Raw genomic sequence first — 22,452 nt, forward strand, 5'->3', positions numbered from 1 at the left:
CATCCATCCATCCACTCATCCACTCATCCATCCACTCATCCACTCATCCATCCACTCATCCACTCATCCATCCACCCACTCATCCACTCATCCACTCATCCATCCATCCACTCATCCACTCATCCATCCACTCATCCATCCACTCATCCATCCATCCATCCACTCATCCATCCACTCATCCACTCATCCATCCACTCATCCATCCACTCATCCATCCATCCACTCATCCATCCACTCATCCACTCATCCATCCACTCATCCACTCATCCATCCACTCATCCACTCATCCATCCACTCATCCACTCATCCATCCACTCATCCATCCACTCATCCACTCATCCATCCACTCATCCATCCACTCATACATCCATCATGTTTCTGATGTCTGACAGATTCCTCGTGATTGGATGTCTGAGGACAGCAGATATGTTGATGTTCAGCTGCTCTGGGACAACATTAAACTACACAGAGATGAAGTTCAGCCTCTTTATGTTCTGTGGAACACACACTGTGAGTACACTCTGCACAAACACGTTGAACTCACTTAAAATACTTTTTAGAAAACTCCCGGTCCTTATCATTGCTTTGAAAATCAAGTGTGTTTGTGTTTAGCGGCAGGTCTCGGGTATCCCGTGAGTCAGGCTGAAGCGGAGCGTGTGTTTGATGAAGATCTCCTGCACAACATCATTCACAGCATTGAGAGAAATGATCTTTATTCTCCTGTGTGTCTGATGTTAACACCTGCAGACCGACCTCAGCGAGAGAGGTACACAAAAACACCCAAACACCCACACATGATCACATGACAAACCCAAACATTTCCTCCTTCTGCTGGCAGGAGTTTATACAGGGAGCTTCTGTTTCTCTGTCGAGTTACTCTGGGCGAAGATAACATTGACATTGGTGAGTCTGGGTTGTAGATGAATTCTGATCAAACGTCAGTTCTCTCTTAAAGAAACAGCGCTGTGTTTCTTTCTTCACCATCAGATGCGTTTGATCGAGAGTACGAGTCAGCGTATGAGCGGCTGACTCCAGATCAGATCAGACGGGCTCATGGGTGTGATCAACCGCCCAGCATGACTGTCACAGAGTGTAGAAAGACGTTTGGAGAGCCGTACCTGCGTCTATAAACCATAACTTAAGACAATAACTAACAATCATGAAGCATCTGTTACTGTCGTGACAGGCGGGTGAATTTGTTCTCGTTTTACAGTCATTAACAGTAGAACACAAGATAGCAGATGTTTCACATTTACACGGCTGATCACGGATCAGATCCAGACTGTTCATTAAACCGTTTCAAACTGTTTTTCCTTTTCAACTCTAAACTTGTGTAAATTGTTGATAACTGTCTCTGAATTATTTCTTTTTTACTTTGTTTTGTTGGATTGTGATGTTTATTATCCATTTTTCTGTAAGTCAAGCATGAGGCACAAATGTATGTCTGAGTTTGACCATGAAACACAAAAATGATTTTGTAAATACAACGAAACTTGAAATGAACAAATAAACATTTTAAAGAATGTGTGTGTGTGTTTTCATTGTATTCTGATGTTTAATGGTGACATTGTGATTTTTTTCAGTTTTAGAAGCAACTAAACCTGTAACTGTAAATTAAAGATGTCCGACAAAATGTGGACCTGTCATCCGTAACGCTTTAGATTACGGCCCGCAATGTACCGCATAATTAAGCAGAATTTACAGCATAACTAATTGTGACAATAATGCACCTCTACAGTACATATATATATATATAAAGGGAAACAATATGTAAAGTTTGGGGAATAAATGTATATTGAAAGTATTTGAAAACTAAGGGGTTAAATACTATTTGAATATACAGTAACGTGGTATGCATGACCTGCAGTATGCTATACAACAATACACTACATTTTTGCAATCGCAATGTACCCAGAATTAAGCTACAGTGGATATGAATTAAGTACAGGGTTCTTTACTATCATAGCAAACATGAAATAAGGGGAAATTATGTGTTTAGTTTTCGCGCAAGCAAAACAGCACAAATGAAGCACTAAGACTGTGTCTGTCAACTGTAAAATTTGACACCGTTTTGACTTGAGGATAATTTTTGATTTGATTGATTTTATGTGTAAAATGTGCAAAATCAATGTTGATCTTTTGAGACTAAAGTATTTCAAGAGCGGTTTGATTTGGATGTTTATATGGCATGCAGTTCCCTCATAAATATTTTTTACATTTTCCTTACTCTTGCGCCTTTATTCCCCAAACTTTACATATTGTTCCCCTATATGTACTGTAGAGGTGCATTATTGTCACAATTAGTTACGCTGTAAATCCTGTTTAATTATGCGGTACATTGCGGGCCGTAATCTAAAGTTCTCAAAGATGTGTACACGTTTCATTGCAGTAAAACGATGATTTATTAATCTTTGTGATGTTACAAAAATTCAAAGAAGTTTTCAAAGCGGTCTCATTTCATCTGTTTTCAGTTCTAGAAGTGGTAGAATGAATAGTACATCACTCAGCTTTGTTTTCAGAGATGATCAGTGCGAGGTCACACTAACAGCACGCTGAGAAACAGAAAGATGAAATATGACATCAGCATCACGCCACCGAACCGTTTGTTCATCCTCCAGCGGAGAGCAGCGACGCAGACGACAGCAGAGATCAATGTGAGGAGGAACAGAAGAACCATGAAGAAGAGTCCACCGCTGCTGATGGACACAACAGATCCTCCACTGACCGCTGATGACACGAGCCACGACACCGGCAGTCTGAAACACACACCTCAAAGTTACTAAAGTAAACAATCAAACCAACTCAATACCATTTACAGTCACACATGTAGTGTCTCACCCGAGGGTGATGTCAAACACATTGATGCCCATTGAGTTGGACACGGCGGTTTCAGCCGAACCCTTCTGTGCTGTTAGAAGAGCTGTGATGAGATTGGGTAGAGAAACACCCGCTGACAGAACGCTCACAGACATCAACTCTTCAGATACACCCAGAGTCTCACTCACCTGACAAAAGACAAACATCAAACTCATTTCCACATGTTCATGAAAGCATGAGGACACTTACACAAAAACAAGTATACTTAAAGTTCAAGCGTGTACCTTATCTAATGTAGTAAGCATACTAATACCAACCCAGCTAACACAGTACGTTCTGACGACGTCGCCAGTTGGTCTTCATTAGGTCACAGTGACGTTACTTTGCGACCACGTTCTGAGGACGTCTTGGCAATGTTCCATTTCTTAGAATTTTTGCTAACGTTCCAGAAACGTCCTAGCCACGTCCTCAAATAACGTGGTGAATTAATCCCATGGGAACGTTGTAGAGACGTGGTGTACTGGTCTTCAGATAACCTGGACACTGTTCGTTTGATTCATGAATCCGGTCATTTCTATTTATTGTGTTATTATATGAAAAAAGTATGATCAGTATGAGTAAAATCTGAAATATTGTCAAAACGAATGCTATAAATCCCACTTTTCACAGCTATTAAACTGGAGTTTAATAAAACTATTAAAACTGTGTTTCTATTTATTTAATGCGTGCGCTTGTCCAGCTTGCGGCTTCTCTGTTCTGCAGAGAGCTAACCGCACTTGCATCATTTAACACTAACGCTCAATTCGTCTTAGCATGATGCGCTAGTATTATATTTGTAAGTGTACTATACTATTCTTAATAATACTATTTGGGACTAAACTGGACCACTTTGTAGTTAATAAAAGTGTACTTTTATGTATACTTTTAGTGTATAACAGTAGTACACGGAGTACACTACCCAGATAGCACAATCCATCTGGTTTACGTCTATTTGACGTCTGCATTTACATCTGCAAGACATCTTAAATACATAGTTTGCTCATCTGCAATACGTCTCGGAAACGTCTGAACGTCTGTAATACGTCTGCTAAAGATCTGGAGATCTGCTGATTAAAAACATCTGCTAAACATCTTAGAAAGAGCTGTTGTACATCCATTCTAAATCATAAACATCTTACAGACATCTTCTAGATGTCTATATGACGTCTGACAGCAGACATCTCCGAGACGTATTGCAGATGAGCAAACGATGTATTGTAGATGTCTTGCAGATGTAAATGCGGACGTCAAATAGACGTAAACCAGATGTATGTGTGCTATCAGGGTATAGTTCATATGTCTTTTAGTTGTACTGCAACTATACAACAACTGCACTTGTATTCTGTCGGTTTTCTAGTTTAATAGTTCAAGCTAATTTTTGTATGTACAAGTTGAAATGTACTCCCAGTAAACTGCGAGTATAGATTTTCATACTATAAGTATACTTGTAAGTGTTCTTTAGTGAACTTAACGTCATACTTTTAGTTTACTATATTACTTGTATTTTTGCACTTTAAGTATACTACACTACCGTGTTCCTCTGTATCAGAGAGTAAAAACTAGCTTCACAAATAATGAGATCGGTCATAACGTTTGTCGTAATGAAACTCACATCTATATGTGTGCCAGCAAATGTTTGATGTAAAAAAGAAAGAAAGAAAGAATGAGGAAGATACAGACCCGATGAGACAAACACAACATCACATAAGAGAAGAGTCCGATCCAGAGCAGAGAACCCATCAAAGTCACCACAAAATACTGCCGTGAAGTCTAAACACACACACACACGCGAGAGCGGAAGTATGAGCCCGAATCCTTCAGAGAAATCCACAGCATGTTTTCATCGGGCTTTAAAGAAGTGTTTATCCAAACTCGAACTGTTTTGTGTTTTTGATCAAATCTAACGTAATTACATCTCAGAGGCCAAAGCAAAATTTCAGTGTGTGACATAAGAGAGAAAGGAAATTAGAGAAGCTTTTAAAGTAAAATGGTCATTTTGCTGAAGAGTAGTGGTTAAGAGAGTGAGAGAGAGAGAGGCAGCTGACCTGTCTGCGGGGGTCAGGGAGGGTCAACCACAGACAGCCGGTGATGGGTAATAACAGAACATATGAAGCCTGTTTGTGTTTCTCCTCCGGCCATTTAAGAGACAGGGCCACATCACTGACACCTTCATCCTCCTCCTCATCATCATCACTGCTTTCTTCTTCATCACCAGAGAAATCACTGTCATCTCCATCACTGCTGCCACTCTCTTCCTCATCCTCATCTTCCTCCTCCTCCTCACTGCTCTCAGACTCTCTGGTCTTATCAACACAGACAGAATTAGGAACCAAATCCCAGAATGCACTGTGACAAGCTCAGTGAAACAAACCTATGATGTTGGAGGAGGTGAGAAAGTCGACTCATAATTGAGAAGTCACAGATCCACAGTATTTTGATGAAGTGTGTATCAGGGAGCAGAAGGTTTGAGATCAGTCATGAAGTCAGTGTTTGTGTAGTGTGACTTGTGTACCTGTTGTTCTTCATCTTTATGTGCGGAAGGTTCCGCTGGGTTTGGCTGCGCAGATATTGCTGAATGTTTGCTCGCATCATCGACGCCTGATGATCAGAAACCAGATTCAGTCACTCAGACAAATACAAAAAGCTCAAGTGTACACTTAAAATGAGTCCGGTGTTAAATGATTTACCATGACAACTTGAATGTCATTATAAAAAAATACATTCTTGACCCGACCAATAGAAATAAGGAGCCATGTGTTTGTCCCATTACTGTGGGAATATTAAACAATCTGAATGATTATTGTTTGAAAATGTAAAAATGTGATTTTTATCTTCAAAAACAATAGAATAAAAGAACAACGGAACAATAAAAACAATAGAAGGAAATACCAAAACAAATCCTTGTATGTGTGCATGTGTCTGACAGAACGTGTGTGTGTGTGTGTGTGTGTGTGTGTGTGTGTGTGTGTGTGTGTGTGTGTGTGTGTGTGTGTGTGTGTGTGTGTGTGTGTGTGTGTGTGTGTGTGTGGTGAGCCATTGTGTGTACCACTATACGAGAATGTGTGTGTGTGTGTGTGTGTGTGTGTGTGTGTGTGTGTGGTGTGTGTGTGTGGTGTGTGGTGTGTGCGCGCGTGGTGGTGTGTGTGTGCGTGTGTGTGTGTGCGTGTAGATGTGTGCGCGTGCATGTGCAGTTACGCAGAGAGTCTGATCCTCTAAACACATCACACCTCAACTGAACATACAAACAACATGAAATGAAAAAAAACAATTCTTGACATGTGTTGAGTGGAAAACAATAAAGTTGTCCATCGCCTCATCATGCATTATAGTATATACTCGAATTGTTAGTTTGTTGATAGCTCTCACTCAGTGTTGTAATGTAACGAAGTACAAATACTTCGTTACTGTACTTAAGTAGAATTCTCACATATCTGTACTTTACTTCGTTATTTATATTTCTGACAACTTTCACTTTTACTCCACTACATTTCCTAAATAAAATGTGTACTTTTACTCCGATACATTTCTCCTAACCATCTTCGTTACTCCTTACTACAAATGAAAGAATTTTCAGAACAAATTTGAGTTGGTGACGTAATGCCTGTTTGTTGTCATGTCAACCGCCAAGCACGACGAAGAAGAAGTCCTGCTTGTCCGGGCATGTCACATTATTGATGCCATCATGGAAGCACCTGCTGCAGGCTCTGCTGCTAACGTTACCACTCCGGTAGCAGATGACGAGCATCTCGACTACAGTGACGAACTTGGTGAACTCCGTGGTGGTGACGAAGATAACGTTACACACCCGTGGCCGTATTTGCAAGAAATATTTTCGTACATTGGAGTGAAAAATTCTTCCTACCGGATTAAGTGTGGGTTTCCATTACTCTGGTTTTATTCGCATTTTGAAGTTTCGCTTCAGAATGGAAATGCCAAATTTCTAATTAAAAACCCTTAATTCGCAAAAAGGTTTTTACGCTCGCTTGAGGTGGTTTTTCATTTTTGCGAAAAAGGGTTAATGCGAATAATGGGAGATGGAAACGCATTTGCTGAATAAATTCCTCCAAAAAGTCACGTAACTGCACTATGAGACTGCGTAACCTGACTAACCAGAGTAATGATCTTGTGACACAGCATCAGAAATGTTGTGATGGTCATTCTTAAACGCCTGAGCAAAGTCGTCAAGTATTTTTGTAATTGCCTCTTAGAACTAGCTGTCACGGCTGTGTTTCCCGAACAGCAGGCATCCACAAAAGCACCGCATTTATTGAGTTTCCTAATCGTCTGCTTGCGCAAGTATATCAAAACTATTATATTCAGTGGTTTCTCTTACTGATATTTAGTGCCAGTTTATTAGGTTGACTAGTTGGATGGAAACGGCAAATGTTTTATGCGATTTTCCAATTTTGCGCATAAGCTAAATTCGCAACTTTGGATGGAAACCCGGTATGCCTACCGAGAGTCACTGAAATATTGGCATTTAAAAACTCCCCGTCCAACCTGAAGAAGCACATCGAGGTAGGTTAAATTAATTTTCATTCAATTCACATTATTTAACATGAATTAGTTATCATAAGCCTGTTCAGATATCTGGCTAACGTGATGGCCAGGCTAACGTGTGCTAGTTAACTTTTCTGATTAGCCAATGTGCAGATATTTAACAACACCAATGATTTTCCCTCCGAATTAATTCAACACATAATACTGAAATGGTTAATAACGGTTTCTGGTATAGCCTAAGTGGCGGCCGAATATTTCCTAGGTAAATTAGCGTTACACCGGTGGAGGGATTTTTTTAGACCACATTAGGCTAATTAATGGCAGGTTACAGAGGAGCCTTCAGGATTACTCACATCTTCAAAAGCACCGTGCATTTTGTTGAACTTGAGATTTGCTTTGATTTAATTACCTCAAAATTCTAACCGTTCACTTTTTTTTAAATACTTTTACTTTTAATACTTAAGTACATGTTATATCAGACAATTACTTTTGATACTTAAGTATACTAAATGTCAGGTACTTTAAGACTTTTACTCAAGTAATATTTTAAAGGGTGACTTTAACTTCTACCAAAGTCATTTTTTGGTAAGATACTTGTACTTTTACTCAAGTATTGCTTTCAAGTACTTTATACAAGACTGCTCTCACTCACTCTCACTGATTAAAATGTAAAAAATACATTCTTACATTGAAGGACGGCCTCCTAGCAACCATCAAAAACATCTTGGCAACTGCATACATTTTCATTTGAAATAATATATGAACTTGATGCATGTGATGTAAATACAGGAATATTTCCAGTAATTACACAAATCGTCACAATATTCATAAAGATAAACCATCATTACGGTCAAAATTCTCATTTGTGCTCAAAATGATTGAACAATTACATTACAGTGGTTAAATGATTATTAATAGTTTATCAATGATTATAATGTAGAACAATAATGCTTTTGCATTAAATTAGCGTGAATAGAGTTGACCTTCTCAGGTTCATCGATGGCCAGAACTTTAGTGATGTTGTCGTGTTTCTGCAGGTGCACTTTGACGGTTTCTTCTAGAACCTTGTTGTGTTTGATGAAGGTGACGTACACCACACACCCCATCAGAAGCGACAGGCTTTCCCGCCAGGTGATGATGTCATCCATGAGAACCACGAGCAGGATGAGCACATCACACGTGTAGAACATCACATCCCTGCAGAGCGGCCACCAGGTCAAACTGAGCGTGTCGTGAGAGAACGCGGCGCACGCGCCCATAACAGCCAGAACGTTAAAAAACCCTGAACCCACGACGACTCCGACACCCACGCGAGCGCTGGAGAGAAAGAGCCCCATGAGAGACATGAAGAACTCGGGTACAAAACCTCCGGCGGCCATGAAGTTCACCGCTGAGAGATCTGCGGAGACGCTGAGTTTTTCTGTCAGGATTCCCAAAGACGGGATGAGGAATTCTTCGCACACGATGACTAAAGCAAAGAAGGTGTAAATCAGAGCAGCGATGTGAAGAAGAACCCAGCCGTGTCTGCGCTGCTCTAACGTGAAGAGATCTTCTGGATAGTGAAGGGTTCTGTGAGGAGCTGAAGGACTTCTGGCGACACCGCTGGTGTTGACCGGAGGTTTGGGTTTAGCGCTGATATAAATGCATCTAGAATATTCTCGTGTTTTGAGTATCTTTAAGGAGGGACTCATGTCCAGATCGGTTCTGGCTTCGTAAGACGACCTCGGAGCTGTTTCTGGTTCATGAGCGCTTCTCTTCCAAACGTTCTGACTCCGGCTCAATGAAAGCCAGCAGATCCAGCACATGAGAGTCACGCAGACGACGCTCAGTGTTTTACACAACCTCAGTCTTCTCCCGTGCGATTGATTCATACTGGATGGATCTTAAAACGGTTGCAAACACAGTCTGAATAGTCACCAGACACCAGCGGGTCATTTGTCGAGGTCAAACGGTGCATCGGACGAAAGCTTCTGATGGCCACACAAAGCACATTTTCTCAAACATTCTGCATCACAGCCTGACAAACACAAACAAACACATTAGACATAAAACACGTTATACAACAGTTCTTTCGGGTTCTCGAATCTGATTGGCTGAGAGCCATGAGATATTCCACCAGTATCACCACGGTTTCTGATTTATATATAAACTCAATATTGCTCTCGTAGTCGTGTGATCGTGCTCTTATATCAGCGGGTGTGACTGTCTCCTGTTCTTGGCCTCGTGCCTCTGGCCTAATCACAGCCATGTTGATATTAGAGCGCTATCACGCTCCTACTTGAGCGTTATTGCATTATTTACGTGAGAAAATATGAGATAGTTCTTAGCCTTCAGATGTTTCATTATCATTTACGAAATGCAACAAGTCAAAAGTAAAAGAATTAAAATAATAAATAGTTACTCACTACTATTTATTGTTAGTAACTCATCAAGATAATTTAAGAGAGCTTTTTTTGCAACTAGTCAAAATTTGAAATTGTTGAAAAAAGTCTAAATCACTAATACAGTCAACATGATCATACTTTAAAATTTAAGCAACACGTTTTACAGTAGTAATAGCAAAACCTTGTGTTTTTTTCATTACATTTATACATTTAACAGATCCAAAGCGACTAAAGGATCAAATAAAAGAGCATTAAACATTCTACACTGGACGCGACATGACGCGCGGTTTGTCGCACCGCATTTAGTGTGGACAAAATAAAATATTATAATGGGTTCTAATGCGTTTCTAACGCCCCGTTCAGACCACCAGCGACACCAAGTGACAAAGTGAGGCGATTAATTTCACTGGAGAGCCAGCGACTTCTGGCGACACGAGCGTCAGTGACAGTTGGCGACAGGAAATGAGCGTGTCGTGACACGACAAAGTTGAGATTTGCTCAACTTTATGCAAATGATGAGCGACTTTTGGGAGCAACTACCAATAGGAGTAAAGCAGCGGAGCTCACGTCATCTCTCTCGTCAGTTACTGCAGGGTTTGTTTATAAATGTGACTAGAGCAACCAAAGCTAGGAACGCCTTCTAACCACCTCTTAGCAAGAGACTAGCGACACACAGCGACACCATCGCTAGCGGCCTGAACGCACAGTAATGTCTTTTGTCGCGTCGTGCCGGTCGCGTCCGGTGTAGACAGGGTTAGTCTAAATGCTAACAATAACAATATAGTGAAAACAGTAGTGATGTTCTTTATTTTCTCACTATCACTTATTCTGGTCGATAATAAGCATTTGAGCATTTCTTGTTCTTGATAAGTTTGTCTGAAATCATACGCACCTTGTCACGGAGTGTGTTCAGTATTTCACACCTGACAGCGTCTGAGAGCTTTGTGTGAGATCTGACAGATGTTAAAGCAGATTAGAAGACAATAATCTGATAAATCTGTGTCGTTGTCAACTGAAATAAGCCTGTAAATATCTTCCTCGGTTTCATCTGCTACTTTTGTCTGTGACATTCTCTTCAACTAGTTTTTAAATCTGTTTCTTTCTAATCATTTCTGCGGGAGTAGTTGGCAGGAACTACACAATAAGTGATTTAGGGGGAAAATGTTCTGCTTTCCTTTCAAACTTTCTGTCTTTCCTTTTCATTTCTCACTGAAGTTCACATGACGGACAGACACTAACCCTGCTGCTGTCAGCTACTGCACAACATTTCATCTGCTTTGAGTGTTTTAAAGTATAGATTGTGTTAAAACATTGTGTAATGCAGTGGCTCAAATGTTTTCTTTGTAAAGCCCCCTTTGTGTAGAGTGCATTGCTTTGCGGCCCCCCCAAATAAAGATTTATAATCATAACTGAACATTTTTATTAAATCAAAAACATTCAGAAATATTCAGTTATACAATGCTGAAAAATCTATTCTTTTGGTTGGTAATCTTATTTTTCTGATGTTAGATTGCACAAATATTATGAGCAATTACTATATTTCATAAAATGCCACAAAATCCCCCCCAGAACCATCTTTGCCCCCCGTTTGAGAACCACTGGTGTAATGCACACTGCATAAAAATGTCAACTTCATTAAAAAAAACTTTAAATACAGCAGATCTACTATATAATACTTAATCTTTGCATTAAACAGATTTAGTTTCACAGAAGTGTAAACCTACAGAGTAATCAATGTATGTTTTATATAAATATCACAGTGGTAATGATATAGAACACATACGCAACACGTGTGACGCGTGTTAAAGATGGACAGGCAAACAAGTGAGCCGTATTTAAAAGCAAATGCAGTTTTATATTAAAGATAGAAAAACAGCAGAATACATCACTGTCAGACACCCGGTTAGTATCGCAACTACATATACAGCATCTTCATATTTACATAGAAATTACAACCAAAAACAAAGAAATTATAAATATCTTAGTTAACTTACAGCAGTTATACACGTGAACCGTATTTCTGGAACAATAAAGCACTCTGTTAAATAAAACCCTATCGTTCTCTAAACATATCAAGTGGTTATATCACGTAAATCAATCAAATCAATGCACGTCTGTTCGTGAAAATCTGTACAAACTTTATCAGGAAGAATAAGCAGTCGGGTTAAAGGTTAACTAAACTAAACGGCACTAAACTCTGGAGGCGTTCAGAGCGCGTGTCATAGCAGCAGATCATGAACCTGTTCTGGACAACTACTGAAACTTCAACATGCGCGTGTGACACGTGACGTCAAACACAAAAACAAACAAACATGTGACGGCATCACAATACATCAAATATATACTGCAGCTGAAAACATCAACAGTTTAACCCCAAAATTGTTTTAAGGAACGTGAGATTTAGCATTGTGACACGTTCATGAACTAAAATGATTTTTAAAATGAACATCAGCATACAGGCAGCACAATAAATAGTCTTTATGAAAACCTCACAATTATGAGAATTTGGGGACTGTCAACGTTAAAAAGTACCTAAAAGAAACATTTTTTCCAAGCAAAATAAGAATAGTTCTTTTCCTGGTATGTATGTTGAGTTGAAGTATATCTGGGTGTGTTTTTGACGTCAACAGTGGCTTTGCTGTCGTGTGTAAAGTGCTGTACAGAGTCTGTCCGCTTTGAAACATCTGCACCAAATATGTACATGCAAACACTGGCTTTAACATGAGTGTATCGCTCTCTGTGGACCATCATTTACTAGAAACGCTAAGAGGAAATATAGATTCTTCAGGTGTGTGTGAATTTTGTCCTTTGGCACCATCACAAAGTCCAATGAATCATTTAACAGTCCAAACACTTTAAAAACTACTTAAAACAAGACGATAAAAACCCGACGTCATGTACAAAAGTTCATAAATACATAATGGCGATGCTGAGCTGAAAATATCTCAAGAAGCTTTGCGTGACAAACGTTTTACTCCGCAATGTGTAGAAAGAGGCTCAAAATATCCGTCAGTGTTTATTTCTCCGGTTCGTTGACTCCAGCAGGCTTCAGCTTTTCCGTACATCAAAGACCCAAAGGAGGCGAGGGGCGATCCAGAGAGAGAGAGAGAGAAGATCACGAGATGATGTACTGTACGCGTTTCCATGCGTGTTTATGTTTTGTCACATGTACACATTCACACTTCGCTCTCCGTGGAGGCTTTGCGGTTGGGGACCCAGCCAGTGTCGGGATGTGCACCGTGTCGTTGAGGCGTCACGGTGTGGGCGGTGCTGAGACTCGAGCACTCCGATTGGTCGCCCTGCAAGAGTTGCTCGGTCTCGCCGTCGTCCAGAGAGGCGGAGCTCGCCTGGAGAGACACGGTGTCCGTGCGCATGCAGGCGTGAAGCCCCGCCCCTCGACACGCCTTCAGCTGTCTGAGATCTTCCCAGTAAAGATCTTCTCCTGAGAGCAGACACACCCCCTCCACGATACGGATCTTCTCTTTAGTGTAACCTCCGTCCACGACACCCTGGACCTGTGAACGTCACGCAATAACATTCGTGTTCAGTGTTGTTTAAATACAAAATGAATGAAGAATTCATAAATCTGTTTTCATGGTCTCAGAAAGTATTTTTAGAGCAATTATTTTATATATACAAACCAGTTTTGAGGTAATAGCAATGTTCACAGGTCTAACAGACCAGCATTAAAGTCCCCGTGAACCGGAAGTTGCGATCGTATTTACTTCCGCGTTTTAACGCATTTCCGAGTGAAATTGAATTTGGAATGAGAAAAATAGTGGGCGTGGCTTTCGTCGTTCTCTGCGATTTGATTGGATGTATAAAAACAGATGTTGCTTTTTCAAATGGAACCGCCCAAGCCGTCTAACATACATCATTTCAGATGTATAGTCATTACAGGAAGGAAGTGCATTTTCAGATTTTAACTGAAGATTATGAGGGCACAAAGAGAATGACCCACATTGATAAACGATTTACGATAAACGCTGCAATATTTCATGAAAAAATAGACATCGTCCTTTTTAATTTCACTGGGACTTTAACTACTGTATTCATGTATAACACTCCTGTAGAACTTAAAACTGAACTAAATCAAACCTTCATAGCAACACACCACAGTCCATGCTGACATTCCTCAGAAATGTCATTTTATTTTCATCTCAACACACAAACATTCAGTAAAGCGGTGTTGCTTTCACTCTCATGCACACACGCCGTCAGTCTGAAATGTTTCTCATGCGGGACAGATGCGAGATGCTGGTTCGGGGGTAAAACAGAAGATTCACGTCACTGAACTACCTTGACCGTCATTGAGTGGAAATGTCAGAAGGTGTACGGAGAGAGAGAGCTGTAGGGCGGATTGAGATGCTGGGAGGAACATGACATGAACATCAGAAACCTCACTGAGACATCAGCGGCCGTTTACATCAGACCGCACGACTCTGACATCATCAATCGTGACATTTGACACTAAACATGGTGTTTGGCTCACGTACAGATATTCATAAACTGATTAGTTTGTGAAACGAGACGAGAAGATGAAAAACAGCGCACCTCTTTTTTATATCGCAGCTGGTTGTTTATGCAGGGTTTCTGGGCATTGGTCTCTATTTTCACCTCCTGTGTCGAGGTCCTGTATGACGGGTTGCTGTACGTCAGGTTACTCACTCCTGGATCTGCAAACTTTAACTTTTTGTGCCTGAAAAACCAAGGAAGAATGAGCGACTGACTCTCAGAGAACATCAATAAACGCTTGAGATAATCTGAGACGCACCTGTAAATAATAAACGCTGTGATCAGTATCAGAATGGCCAGGACCGTCAGAGCTCCACCGATCACATAACTGATATGAGGCCCGTCATCTAAAGAAAATACAATAACGTTTGGAGTTAAATGACAAGTCGATGTCGACATTTAGAAGAACAGAAGGATGCTGGATTTACCGCGTGGTGCAGACACAACATTGTTCTGAATACAGCCGCGGCGATTAGAGTCTGTGCAACTGCAAAGAGAAGAATTCATGAATTCATGATTATTTAACTTCACAACTTCATCGGCATATAGCAACGGAGTCCAGTTGTCATGTATTGTTGTGTTTAATGTGGACGGGTGACTCACTTTATCGCTGAAGAGCCCGATTGAGGTTTCCCTGTGTGGTCTTTGGGTCTGTTAGGGGCTTGAGTACCTGCCGTGCCTTTCTCAGGTGAGATGGGAACATAACCAGAGACTGAAAGAGAAAACACCGCCACCAAACACACTGATCACACTAGAGCTGCAATGCTACAACTCAATGATCTTAATACTTCAATGAAATCATCGTAGAATGTGAAACGTGTATGCCGTCAAGTTATTATAGTCAACTATAACTTAACACTTCTGTTAAGTGAAATCAATTAAAATAGAGGCCTAATTATTCTTAGAAAGATTGTTTCCGCTTATTTCAGAAATGCATTTCAAACTGTACATAAACTAAAAGTAGAACTGACAATAAATTAACTACCCTGTGCTGCCTTTTCATAAACTCATTCATTCTCCAAACAATTTGAAAGCAGACTTTGAGACGTCTAACATGATCATCTTTATGTAAAACATGATCGCAGTATCTCGCTGCGCATGATTTGTATAATCAGGCCAAAAACACACTGACAAAGGAGATAAGAGCAGCTAAGAGAAGCTACTCTGAAAAGCTGAAGAACCAGTTTTCAGCCAACGACCCTGCATCAGTGTGGAAAGGCCTGAAAGACATTACCAACTACAAGCCATTATCCCCTCAGTCTATGGGTAATCAACGACTGGCTGACGACCTGAACGACTTCTATTGTCGTTTTGAAATGCAGAGTCTCACCCTTCACACCCGCCCTGACCCTATCTCTGCTATACCATTAACACCTCCTCTTGACATTCAACCTGCACTTAAGATCTGCGAAGAGGATGTTTGCCAGCTTTTCCGCAAACAAAAGATCAGAAAAGCACCAGGCCCAGACAATGTCTCACCCTCCTGCCTGAAAGTCTGTGCGGAGCAGCTGTCGCCCATCTTCACTAATATTTTTAACAGATCTTTGGAGCAGTGTGAAGTCCCTTCATGCTTCAAACGCTCCACCATCATCCCTGTACAGAAGAAACCCAAAATATCTGGACTTAATGACTACAGGCCTGTTGCTTTAACATCTGTGGTCATGAAGTCATTTGAGAGACTTGTACTGGCCCACCTGAAGGACATCACCAGACCACTTCTTGATCCCCTCCAGTTTGCTTACCGAGCAAACAGGTCTGTGGACGATGCAGTAAACATGGGACTGCATTACATCCTACAACACCTAGACAGACCAGGGACTTACGTCAGGATCCTGTTTGTAGACTTCAGCTCGGCCTTCAACACCATAATCCCAGACCTCCTCCTGCCCAAGCTTGCCCAGCTCTCTGTGCCAACCTCTACCTGTCAGTGGATTATTAACTTCCTGTCGAACAGGCAGCAGCTAGTGAGGTTGGGAAAATTTAAATCCAGCACATGTACCATCAGCACCGGAGCTCCTCAAGGATGTGTTCTTTCTCCACTGCTATATTCACTCTACACAAACGAATGCACCTCTACAGACCCTTCTGTCAAACTCCTGAAGTTTGCAGATGACACCACAGTCATTGGCCTTATTCAAGACGGTGATGAATCTGCCTACAGAAAGGAGGTTGCTCAGCTGGCTGCCTGGTGTAGTCAAAACAACCTAGAGCTGAATGCATTCAAGACAGTGGAGATGATAGTGGATTTCAGAAGGAACCCTCCATCACTTCCTCCCCTCACCATCCTGGACAGCACTGTGGATACTGTGGAGTCATTCAGGTTCCTGGGCTCCACCATCTCTCAGGACCTGAAGTGGGAGTCCCACATAGACTCCATTGTAAAGAAGGCCCAGCAGAGGTTATACTTCCTCCGTCAATTGAGGAAGTTCAACCTACCACAGGAGCTACTGACCCAGTTCTACTCAGTGGTCATCGAATCTGTTCTGTGCACTTCAATTACTGTTTGGTATGGCTCGGCCACCAAATCAGACCTACGAAGACTACAACGGACAGTTCGTAGTGCTGAGAAAATTATTGGTGCTCCTCTGCCCACACTTCAGGACCTGTACGATTCCAGAGTGAAAAACAGGGCAAGAAAAATCATCATTGACTCCACACACCCAGCACACAAACTCTTTGATCTGCTGCCCTCTGGCCGGCGCTTTAGAGCACCAAACACCAGGACTTCCAGACACAGAAGCAGCTTCTTCCCCCAGGCAATCTCCCTCCTAAACAGATAACTGCTCCTTAAGAGCAATATTCCACTTCCACTACTCCTATAGTGTGCACTATAGTGCCTTATTATATCTACATCTTATGTATACATGCATATAACACTACCTCTACTTACTAAATTATCCATTTGCACAAGTGTACATACAATCTGTTAATATGTTTATTCTACTATATACTACCCTGTACAATGTCTCTTATATGTTATTATCCCCCATTTTCTGTAAAATAGTCTTTATTTTATATATGCACAATTTAGAATCTTTTAGACTGTAAATCGTATTATATTGTATTGTCATTGTGTTGAATGTCTGTACTAGAAGCTTCCAACACCAAAGAAAATTCCTTGTGTGTGCAAGCACACTTGGCAATAAAGCTCTTCTGATTCTGATTCTGATTCTGATGATTTGTTGGTGTGAAATGAGGCGCGTCAGACTCACTGGTGGAACACGGCCGGCCGTCGGGTTCATCCGGACACGCGCACACGAAGCTGTTAGTCCTCGCCAGACACAGATGTGTGCAGCCGCCGTTATTCACAGCACAATAGTTTGTACCTGCAATGAGTCTGATGGTTACTGACCTGTCAATCGTGAGAAGAACATCTCAGCTTTATACACACACAGTTTAACATTCTCTCTAGCGTGTCGTGACCAGTGGCATCCCTCTCCCCGCAGCCGCCAATCTTACCCGTCTGCCGCTGCGGCGACACCACTATGATGTCCATGAGACCCTCTACATTAGCCAGCACGGTCTCTTTACTACGCCCTGTGTGCTTATCTACACGCTGAATCGACTTGGTCTGCCAGTCCGTCCAGTAAATCCAGCGGTCTTGCTGTGAGATTCGGGAAAAAGGAGTTAATGGAGAGAAGACCGGTTTGAACTGGGGACAAAGAAAAAGGTAAAGAGAGAGAGAGAGAGAGAGAGAGAAGAATGTGAAGAAACGGAGGGACCAGGAGATGAGATGATGTCATGCAGAACAGGTGATTGAAGACAGCGTGAGGATGAGGAAGGCCAGATAAGGAAGTCATGTGATGATGATGATGGTTAAGTACCTGCGTGAGAGCGAACGGGTGCGAGACAGGGTTGACCAGAACCTGGCGCAGTTTGCCATTCAAGTCAGAGCTTTCGATGCGGTCCAGGTGAGCGTCCACCCAGAAGATCCTGCACATAAAAGCACGTGACGCGTCACTTCATCTGCTCATCGTGAACAACAGAGTTGAAGCCAGTAACTGTTAGTGCTACACATAGTATATAAACTCGGCAACAGTGTGAGATGTTAAAGATCACCACAGACAGACAATGCACAGGTGTTTTCATACTAAAGCTTCAAAATACTGTATTTTTTAATATTTATGCAAAAATGTTCATTTGATGACTTCAAAAGCATTACACAAATCTTTTTGCGTGTCATCGACATTCTGCAAAGCCTTTCTCTGTTACTGACAAGTACAGCTGTCACCAGGGATGAAGCGATACCAGTATCAGTATATTTGGGTATCGGGCCCTAAGACACTAAGCTCATGTACTCGTAACAATGCACCGATACCTCATGTGACAGAACAGACAGAAATTCGTTGTGAAATTTGCTTTGAAAGTTTGTGACAAGCACATACGTTTTTTTATTTGTTCATAACGTGTTTAAGGTGGAGCTGTTTGTAATTACGAGGCTACTATTTTTATTAGTCCAGGCATCGGTATCGGCGAGTACCAGAAAAAAATATCGGTACTCATACTCGGTCTTTAAAAAATGGTATCGGTGCATCCCTAGCTGTCACGGTTATGAAATTTGGCTGACGATTCATTTATTCAATGAATAAAATATAGATACATTAAGAAATGTTCACGGAAGAGAGCACCAGAGTATGAGTCCTTGTTATTTATAACATATGTTCAGAGTGAGATCACATCTGTTAGGAGAGGAACCACTCAAAGTTTCAGCAGCGGCTCCTCAGTCCCACCCAACAGGCCCTTTTCACAATGACGTCACTTAACTTCTGCCTTTTCGCAAAGCAATGTATCATAACATCCATCTTGAAACAAACAAGAAAAACTTCCGTTTTGCCATCGCGCTAGAATTGAACAAGTGACAGAACACGTATTCAAGTACTTATCCTAGCACCTTCGCTAACACAAAACACCAAACACTTACCTTCATAATCAATCAGGCACTGTTCAACGAAGAATTTCTATCCTTTCTCTAGCTTTGATCTTGTCGTAAGCAAAAATTTGTCTGTAAGATGTTGTACATCATCTAGCCGTATTTGTGGCAGCTGTGCAAGGGACTTGGTAAACTCCATTCTGAGGCGCTGGCGGAAGTAACGATACACTGCTTCGCGGCAGAACAGTAGATGCGTGACGTCATGTGAAAGGGGCCTATTCTCTCAAGGTTTTCTAGCAGTTCAATTTTACTATTCGTCGCTGTCGGGCGGAAACCTCCTATGTCCAAATTTGGTCAATTTCATATTTTTTCACAAATCGATGCTATTGGTCAGTCCCCATGTGGGTCTGTTATTTTTACAAATTATTAACCAATCTAAAGTGTTGAAAATAGCTTGAGAGCAAATCTCTTAACTCCATTGGACACTTCAACTGTCTGAGAAGTCTCGTAACTCCACCTCTTCTTCACTCCGCGGGAGCTTCTCGGCATTACGTCTCCTGATTGAACGTTTTTTAGACAATAACGAGTGAAAATAGTTAGGTTAGGCAGATTAATTTCCGCCTATATTAGACGGCCTGTTTAACGTTTTATTTTGGTATTGCATCACTCATAGCTCTAACGTTTAAAATAGAGTTTAGGAAGATGTATGTAACCACAATCATTAGCTTTCATTAGCTTTTAAAGCCTCGTCTCTTGTCAAAAGGCTCAACGCGACCGCAGACTTTGATGAACACTTCTGGCAGCAGCGACGTCTGTGTCTGTACCATTCTTATCAATGACAGCGTAATCTCGTATCTCCCTGCTCCCAAGTCATAAACCTCGTGTCTCCGATTAAACATGGTTTTGGGGAAATGTTGTGTTAATGTTGGTACACAACAGTATATGATAGCAATATAAGGTATAATACCAACTTTAACGATACAATGCTTAATAACTCAAAAAATATGCAGTTGTTTTAATTTCCTGAAAAATAATGGTTTTGGAGATACGAGGATTCCGCCCGACAGCGAGGTATTGTTAAAACTGACCAGCACAAACAAAAATGTTACATATTGGTAAATCTGATCAAATATAGACAAATAAATCCAAATAAAGAATTTAGAATAATAAAAAAAGCTCATCTCATCTGAGCGCGACAGAATGATGAAAGAATTTTCATTTTTGAGCAGACTGTCCCTTTAAGGCTGATGTCTTTGAGTCAGAGGAGCATATGATCACGTCATAAATATAAAAAACAGGCAGTGCAAGATTTCAACAAAAAACATTAATGATCAAAATCGTTTGCATGTCATATTCTTATAGGTTAGGCATTGGCAGACAAACTGTTTATGAGTGATTATATTGCAGTTTTTGCATTCAATGTCTCTTAGCAGCATGAAAAAGAAACGTTTTTTTATCATTTATTTATCTGGGAATAAACAAAGCGAGTGAAAAACAGTCATTATAATCTCGCGTTATAAAGAACGAAACGGACTGCATGATACAGTAAATGGGTCTGACTGATCGTATCGGTCTCTACAGAACTTCTGATTGGTCATTACGTTCACTCGCTGCCGATTGGTTGTGATGCTCAGTGAACACAGGAAAAAAATCTTTGATGCACCGTGATCGGATGTGAACGTAAAGCTGTATTTTGCTATGGTTTAGCAAAATGACCATTTCAAATGGGAGCGTTTTTGGCACAATATCGCGATACTACTCCGTATCATGATACTCCAGCTGGTATATTATCATTAGATATCTCTATAGTACCCTGCATGGGAGGAATCTGTATAAGTTTGTGTTTTACCTGCGTGTGTCATAGTCCAGCGTCAGGCCGTTCGGCCAACCCAGATCAGTGTTAATGAGAACCTTCCTGTCAGAACCGTCCAGATGCGCTCGCTCGATCTTCGCAATGTGACCCCAATCCGTCCAGAACAAGAATCTGGACAAAACCAGCGACAAAAATGTCATTCAAACATCATAACTGAAATCTGACGCTGCTCGTAAAACAAACACACACAAACCTGAAATGAAACAATGACTTAAGCTTTAATGTCTTACCCCTTGCTAGGGAACACAGCAATCGCTCGCGGTTCGTCCAGACTGTTGTTCACCAGAACCTTCCGTGACGAACCATCCAAGTGAGCCACTTCGATGGTGTTACGTCCAGTATCCGTCCAGTACATGTTACGGGCCACCCAGTCCACAGCGAGTCCATCGGTGGTCTTCAGACCCTGACCGATCACCGTCTCCATGCTGGTGCCGTCTAAATTCACCCGTCTGCAAACGACACAATCGCACAAGAGTCAAGTCTGCTCGCGGATCAAACAAACAGTAAAAAATCAAAGGAACACCATCATCACACCTGATGACATCCAGCGACACATCCGTATAGTACAGCTTCCCCTCCACGCTGTCGTAGTCCAGAGATATGACGTTATGTAACTCGGGCACAGGGACGTGCACGTCTGTGTGGTCGCTGGTGTCCAAAGAGATTCTGCGAACGCTGACGCGGTTTGAGAACAGCAGGTACGTTTCCGGCAGAGGGTCACATGACCTGCCGTCGCTCTTCAGCAGGATACCGGTGGGACAGGCGCAGGACGTCCCGTTATGACGAGGCAGACACAGGTGAGTGCAGCCGCCGTTTCTCCGCCCACATTTGTTAAAACCTTTAAAAGACGAGACGCATAAACTTTACTTTCTAAAGAGCGCATCGTGATGTCATACTGTTGTGTACATTTACAGTCATTGCACCAGTTGAACAAGTTGACAAAAAGCCCGACCAGCAGAGGGCAGCGTCTCATTCTCTTGTACTGAGGAACGGGTGAAAGTTTGGAAACGTGTTCAACCAAAGCGAATGACTAGTGCTGTCAAACACCAAGGGTGGTTCTCCGTTTAGTCCTAGACTAAAATCAATGTTAGAGGTGTCTAAACTGAAAACGGTTAGCATGGAAATATCTTAAAATACATCAGTGCCATTGTTTTGTCACCAAAAACAAAATACATGTGCGTATTTTGTAAGACATGTTTGTAAAAACTAAGGCTTAAACTAATCCCCAAACCTGATCAAAAAGTCCCACTGAAGTACATTCGAAGTGTTGTGGTGTCATTAAAAGCTATATATAGCAAACAGCGGGTAACAAAATCTAATTCTGGAAACAACAGTTCAAGTTCAAACTACTTCACAGCGGGAAAAACTTTCTGCGTTCCATTTAGAAATAACACAAAGATGAATAAACGCGCATGGTTTCAGAGTGGCAGTTTTGGAGATCCAAGCTTTCAGTC

At 41.4% G+C, this 22,452-nt stretch overlaps 3 protein-coding genes across 5 annotated transcripts in view; 1 reads left to right on the plus strand and 2 right to left on the minus strand.

Moving 5' to 3' along the window:
* The window catches only part of LOC130552928 (C-myc promoter-binding protein-like), a 21,779-nt gene extending 20,278 nt beyond the window's left edge, over positions 1-1,501 (plus strand). The window contains exons 28-31 of the mRNA XM_057331652.1: positions 393-510; positions 613-766; positions 839-903; positions 988-1,501. Coding sequence (XP_057187635.1) covers positions 393-510; positions 613-766; positions 839-903; positions 988-1,130 — 480 coding nt within the window. The 3' untranslated portion in view covers positions 1,131-1,501. The remainder of the gene's footprint in view (positions 1-392; positions 511-612; positions 767-838; positions 904-987) is intronic.
* An 893-nt stretch (positions 1,502-2,394) lies between these two features.
* On the minus strand, positions 2,395-10,677 carry LOC130550680 (sodium/potassium/calcium exchanger 1-like). Its single transcript, XM_057328199.1, has 7 exons — positions 10,633-10,677; positions 8,297-9,373; positions 5,369-5,454; positions 4,902-5,159; positions 4,537-4,626; positions 2,839-3,005; positions 2,395-2,756 (listed from the first exon to the last, which is right to left on the minus strand). The coding sequence occupies exons 2-7, from the start codon at positions 9,225-9,227 to the stop codon at positions 2,537-2,539; spliced, it is 1,752 nt and encodes a 583-aa protein (XP_057184182.1). The 5' UTR covers positions 9,228-9,373; positions 10,633-10,677; the 3' UTR covers positions 2,395-2,536.
* Positions 10,678-11,569: 892 nt separating this feature from the next.
* The window catches only part of lrp4 (low density lipoprotein receptor-related protein 4), an 84,425-nt gene continuing 73,542 nt past the window's right edge, over positions 11,570-22,452 (minus strand). Inside the window, exons 28-39 of one of the 3 annotated variants that reach the window (XM_057331327.1) lie at positions 21,533-21,836; positions 21,229-21,447; positions 20,975-21,109; positions 18,080-18,188; positions 17,715-17,907; positions 17,468-17,581; positions 14,859-14,967; positions 14,684-14,742; positions 14,515-14,602; positions 14,295-14,439; positions 14,040-14,108; positions 13,157-13,255 (exon numbers count right to left, since the gene is read on the minus strand). In XM_057331327.1, coding sequence (XP_057187310.1) covers positions 14,064-14,108; positions 14,295-14,439; positions 14,515-14,602; positions 14,684-14,742; positions 14,859-14,967; positions 17,468-17,581; positions 17,715-17,907; positions 18,080-18,188; positions 20,975-21,109; positions 21,229-21,447; positions 21,533-21,836 — 1,520 coding nt within the window. In that variant the 3' untranslated portion in view covers positions 13,157-13,255; positions 14,040-14,063. Of the gene's footprint in view, positions 13,256-14,039; positions 14,109-14,294; positions 14,440-14,514; positions 14,603-14,683; positions 14,743-14,858; positions 14,968-17,467; positions 17,582-17,714; positions 17,908-18,079; positions 18,189-20,974; positions 21,110-21,228; positions 21,448-21,532; positions 21,837-22,452 lie in introns of all 3 variants that reach the window. The other 2 variants (XM_057331163.1, XM_057331253.1) reach the window with 2 other exon arrangements.

The sequence above is a fragment of the Triplophysa rosa genome, linkage group LG1 (assembly GCF_024868665.1).
Source record: "Triplophysa rosa linkage group LG1, Trosa_1v2, whole genome shotgun sequence".
NCBI lineage: Eukaryota > Metazoa > Chordata > Actinopteri > Cypriniformes > Nemacheilidae > Triplophysa > Triplophysa rosa.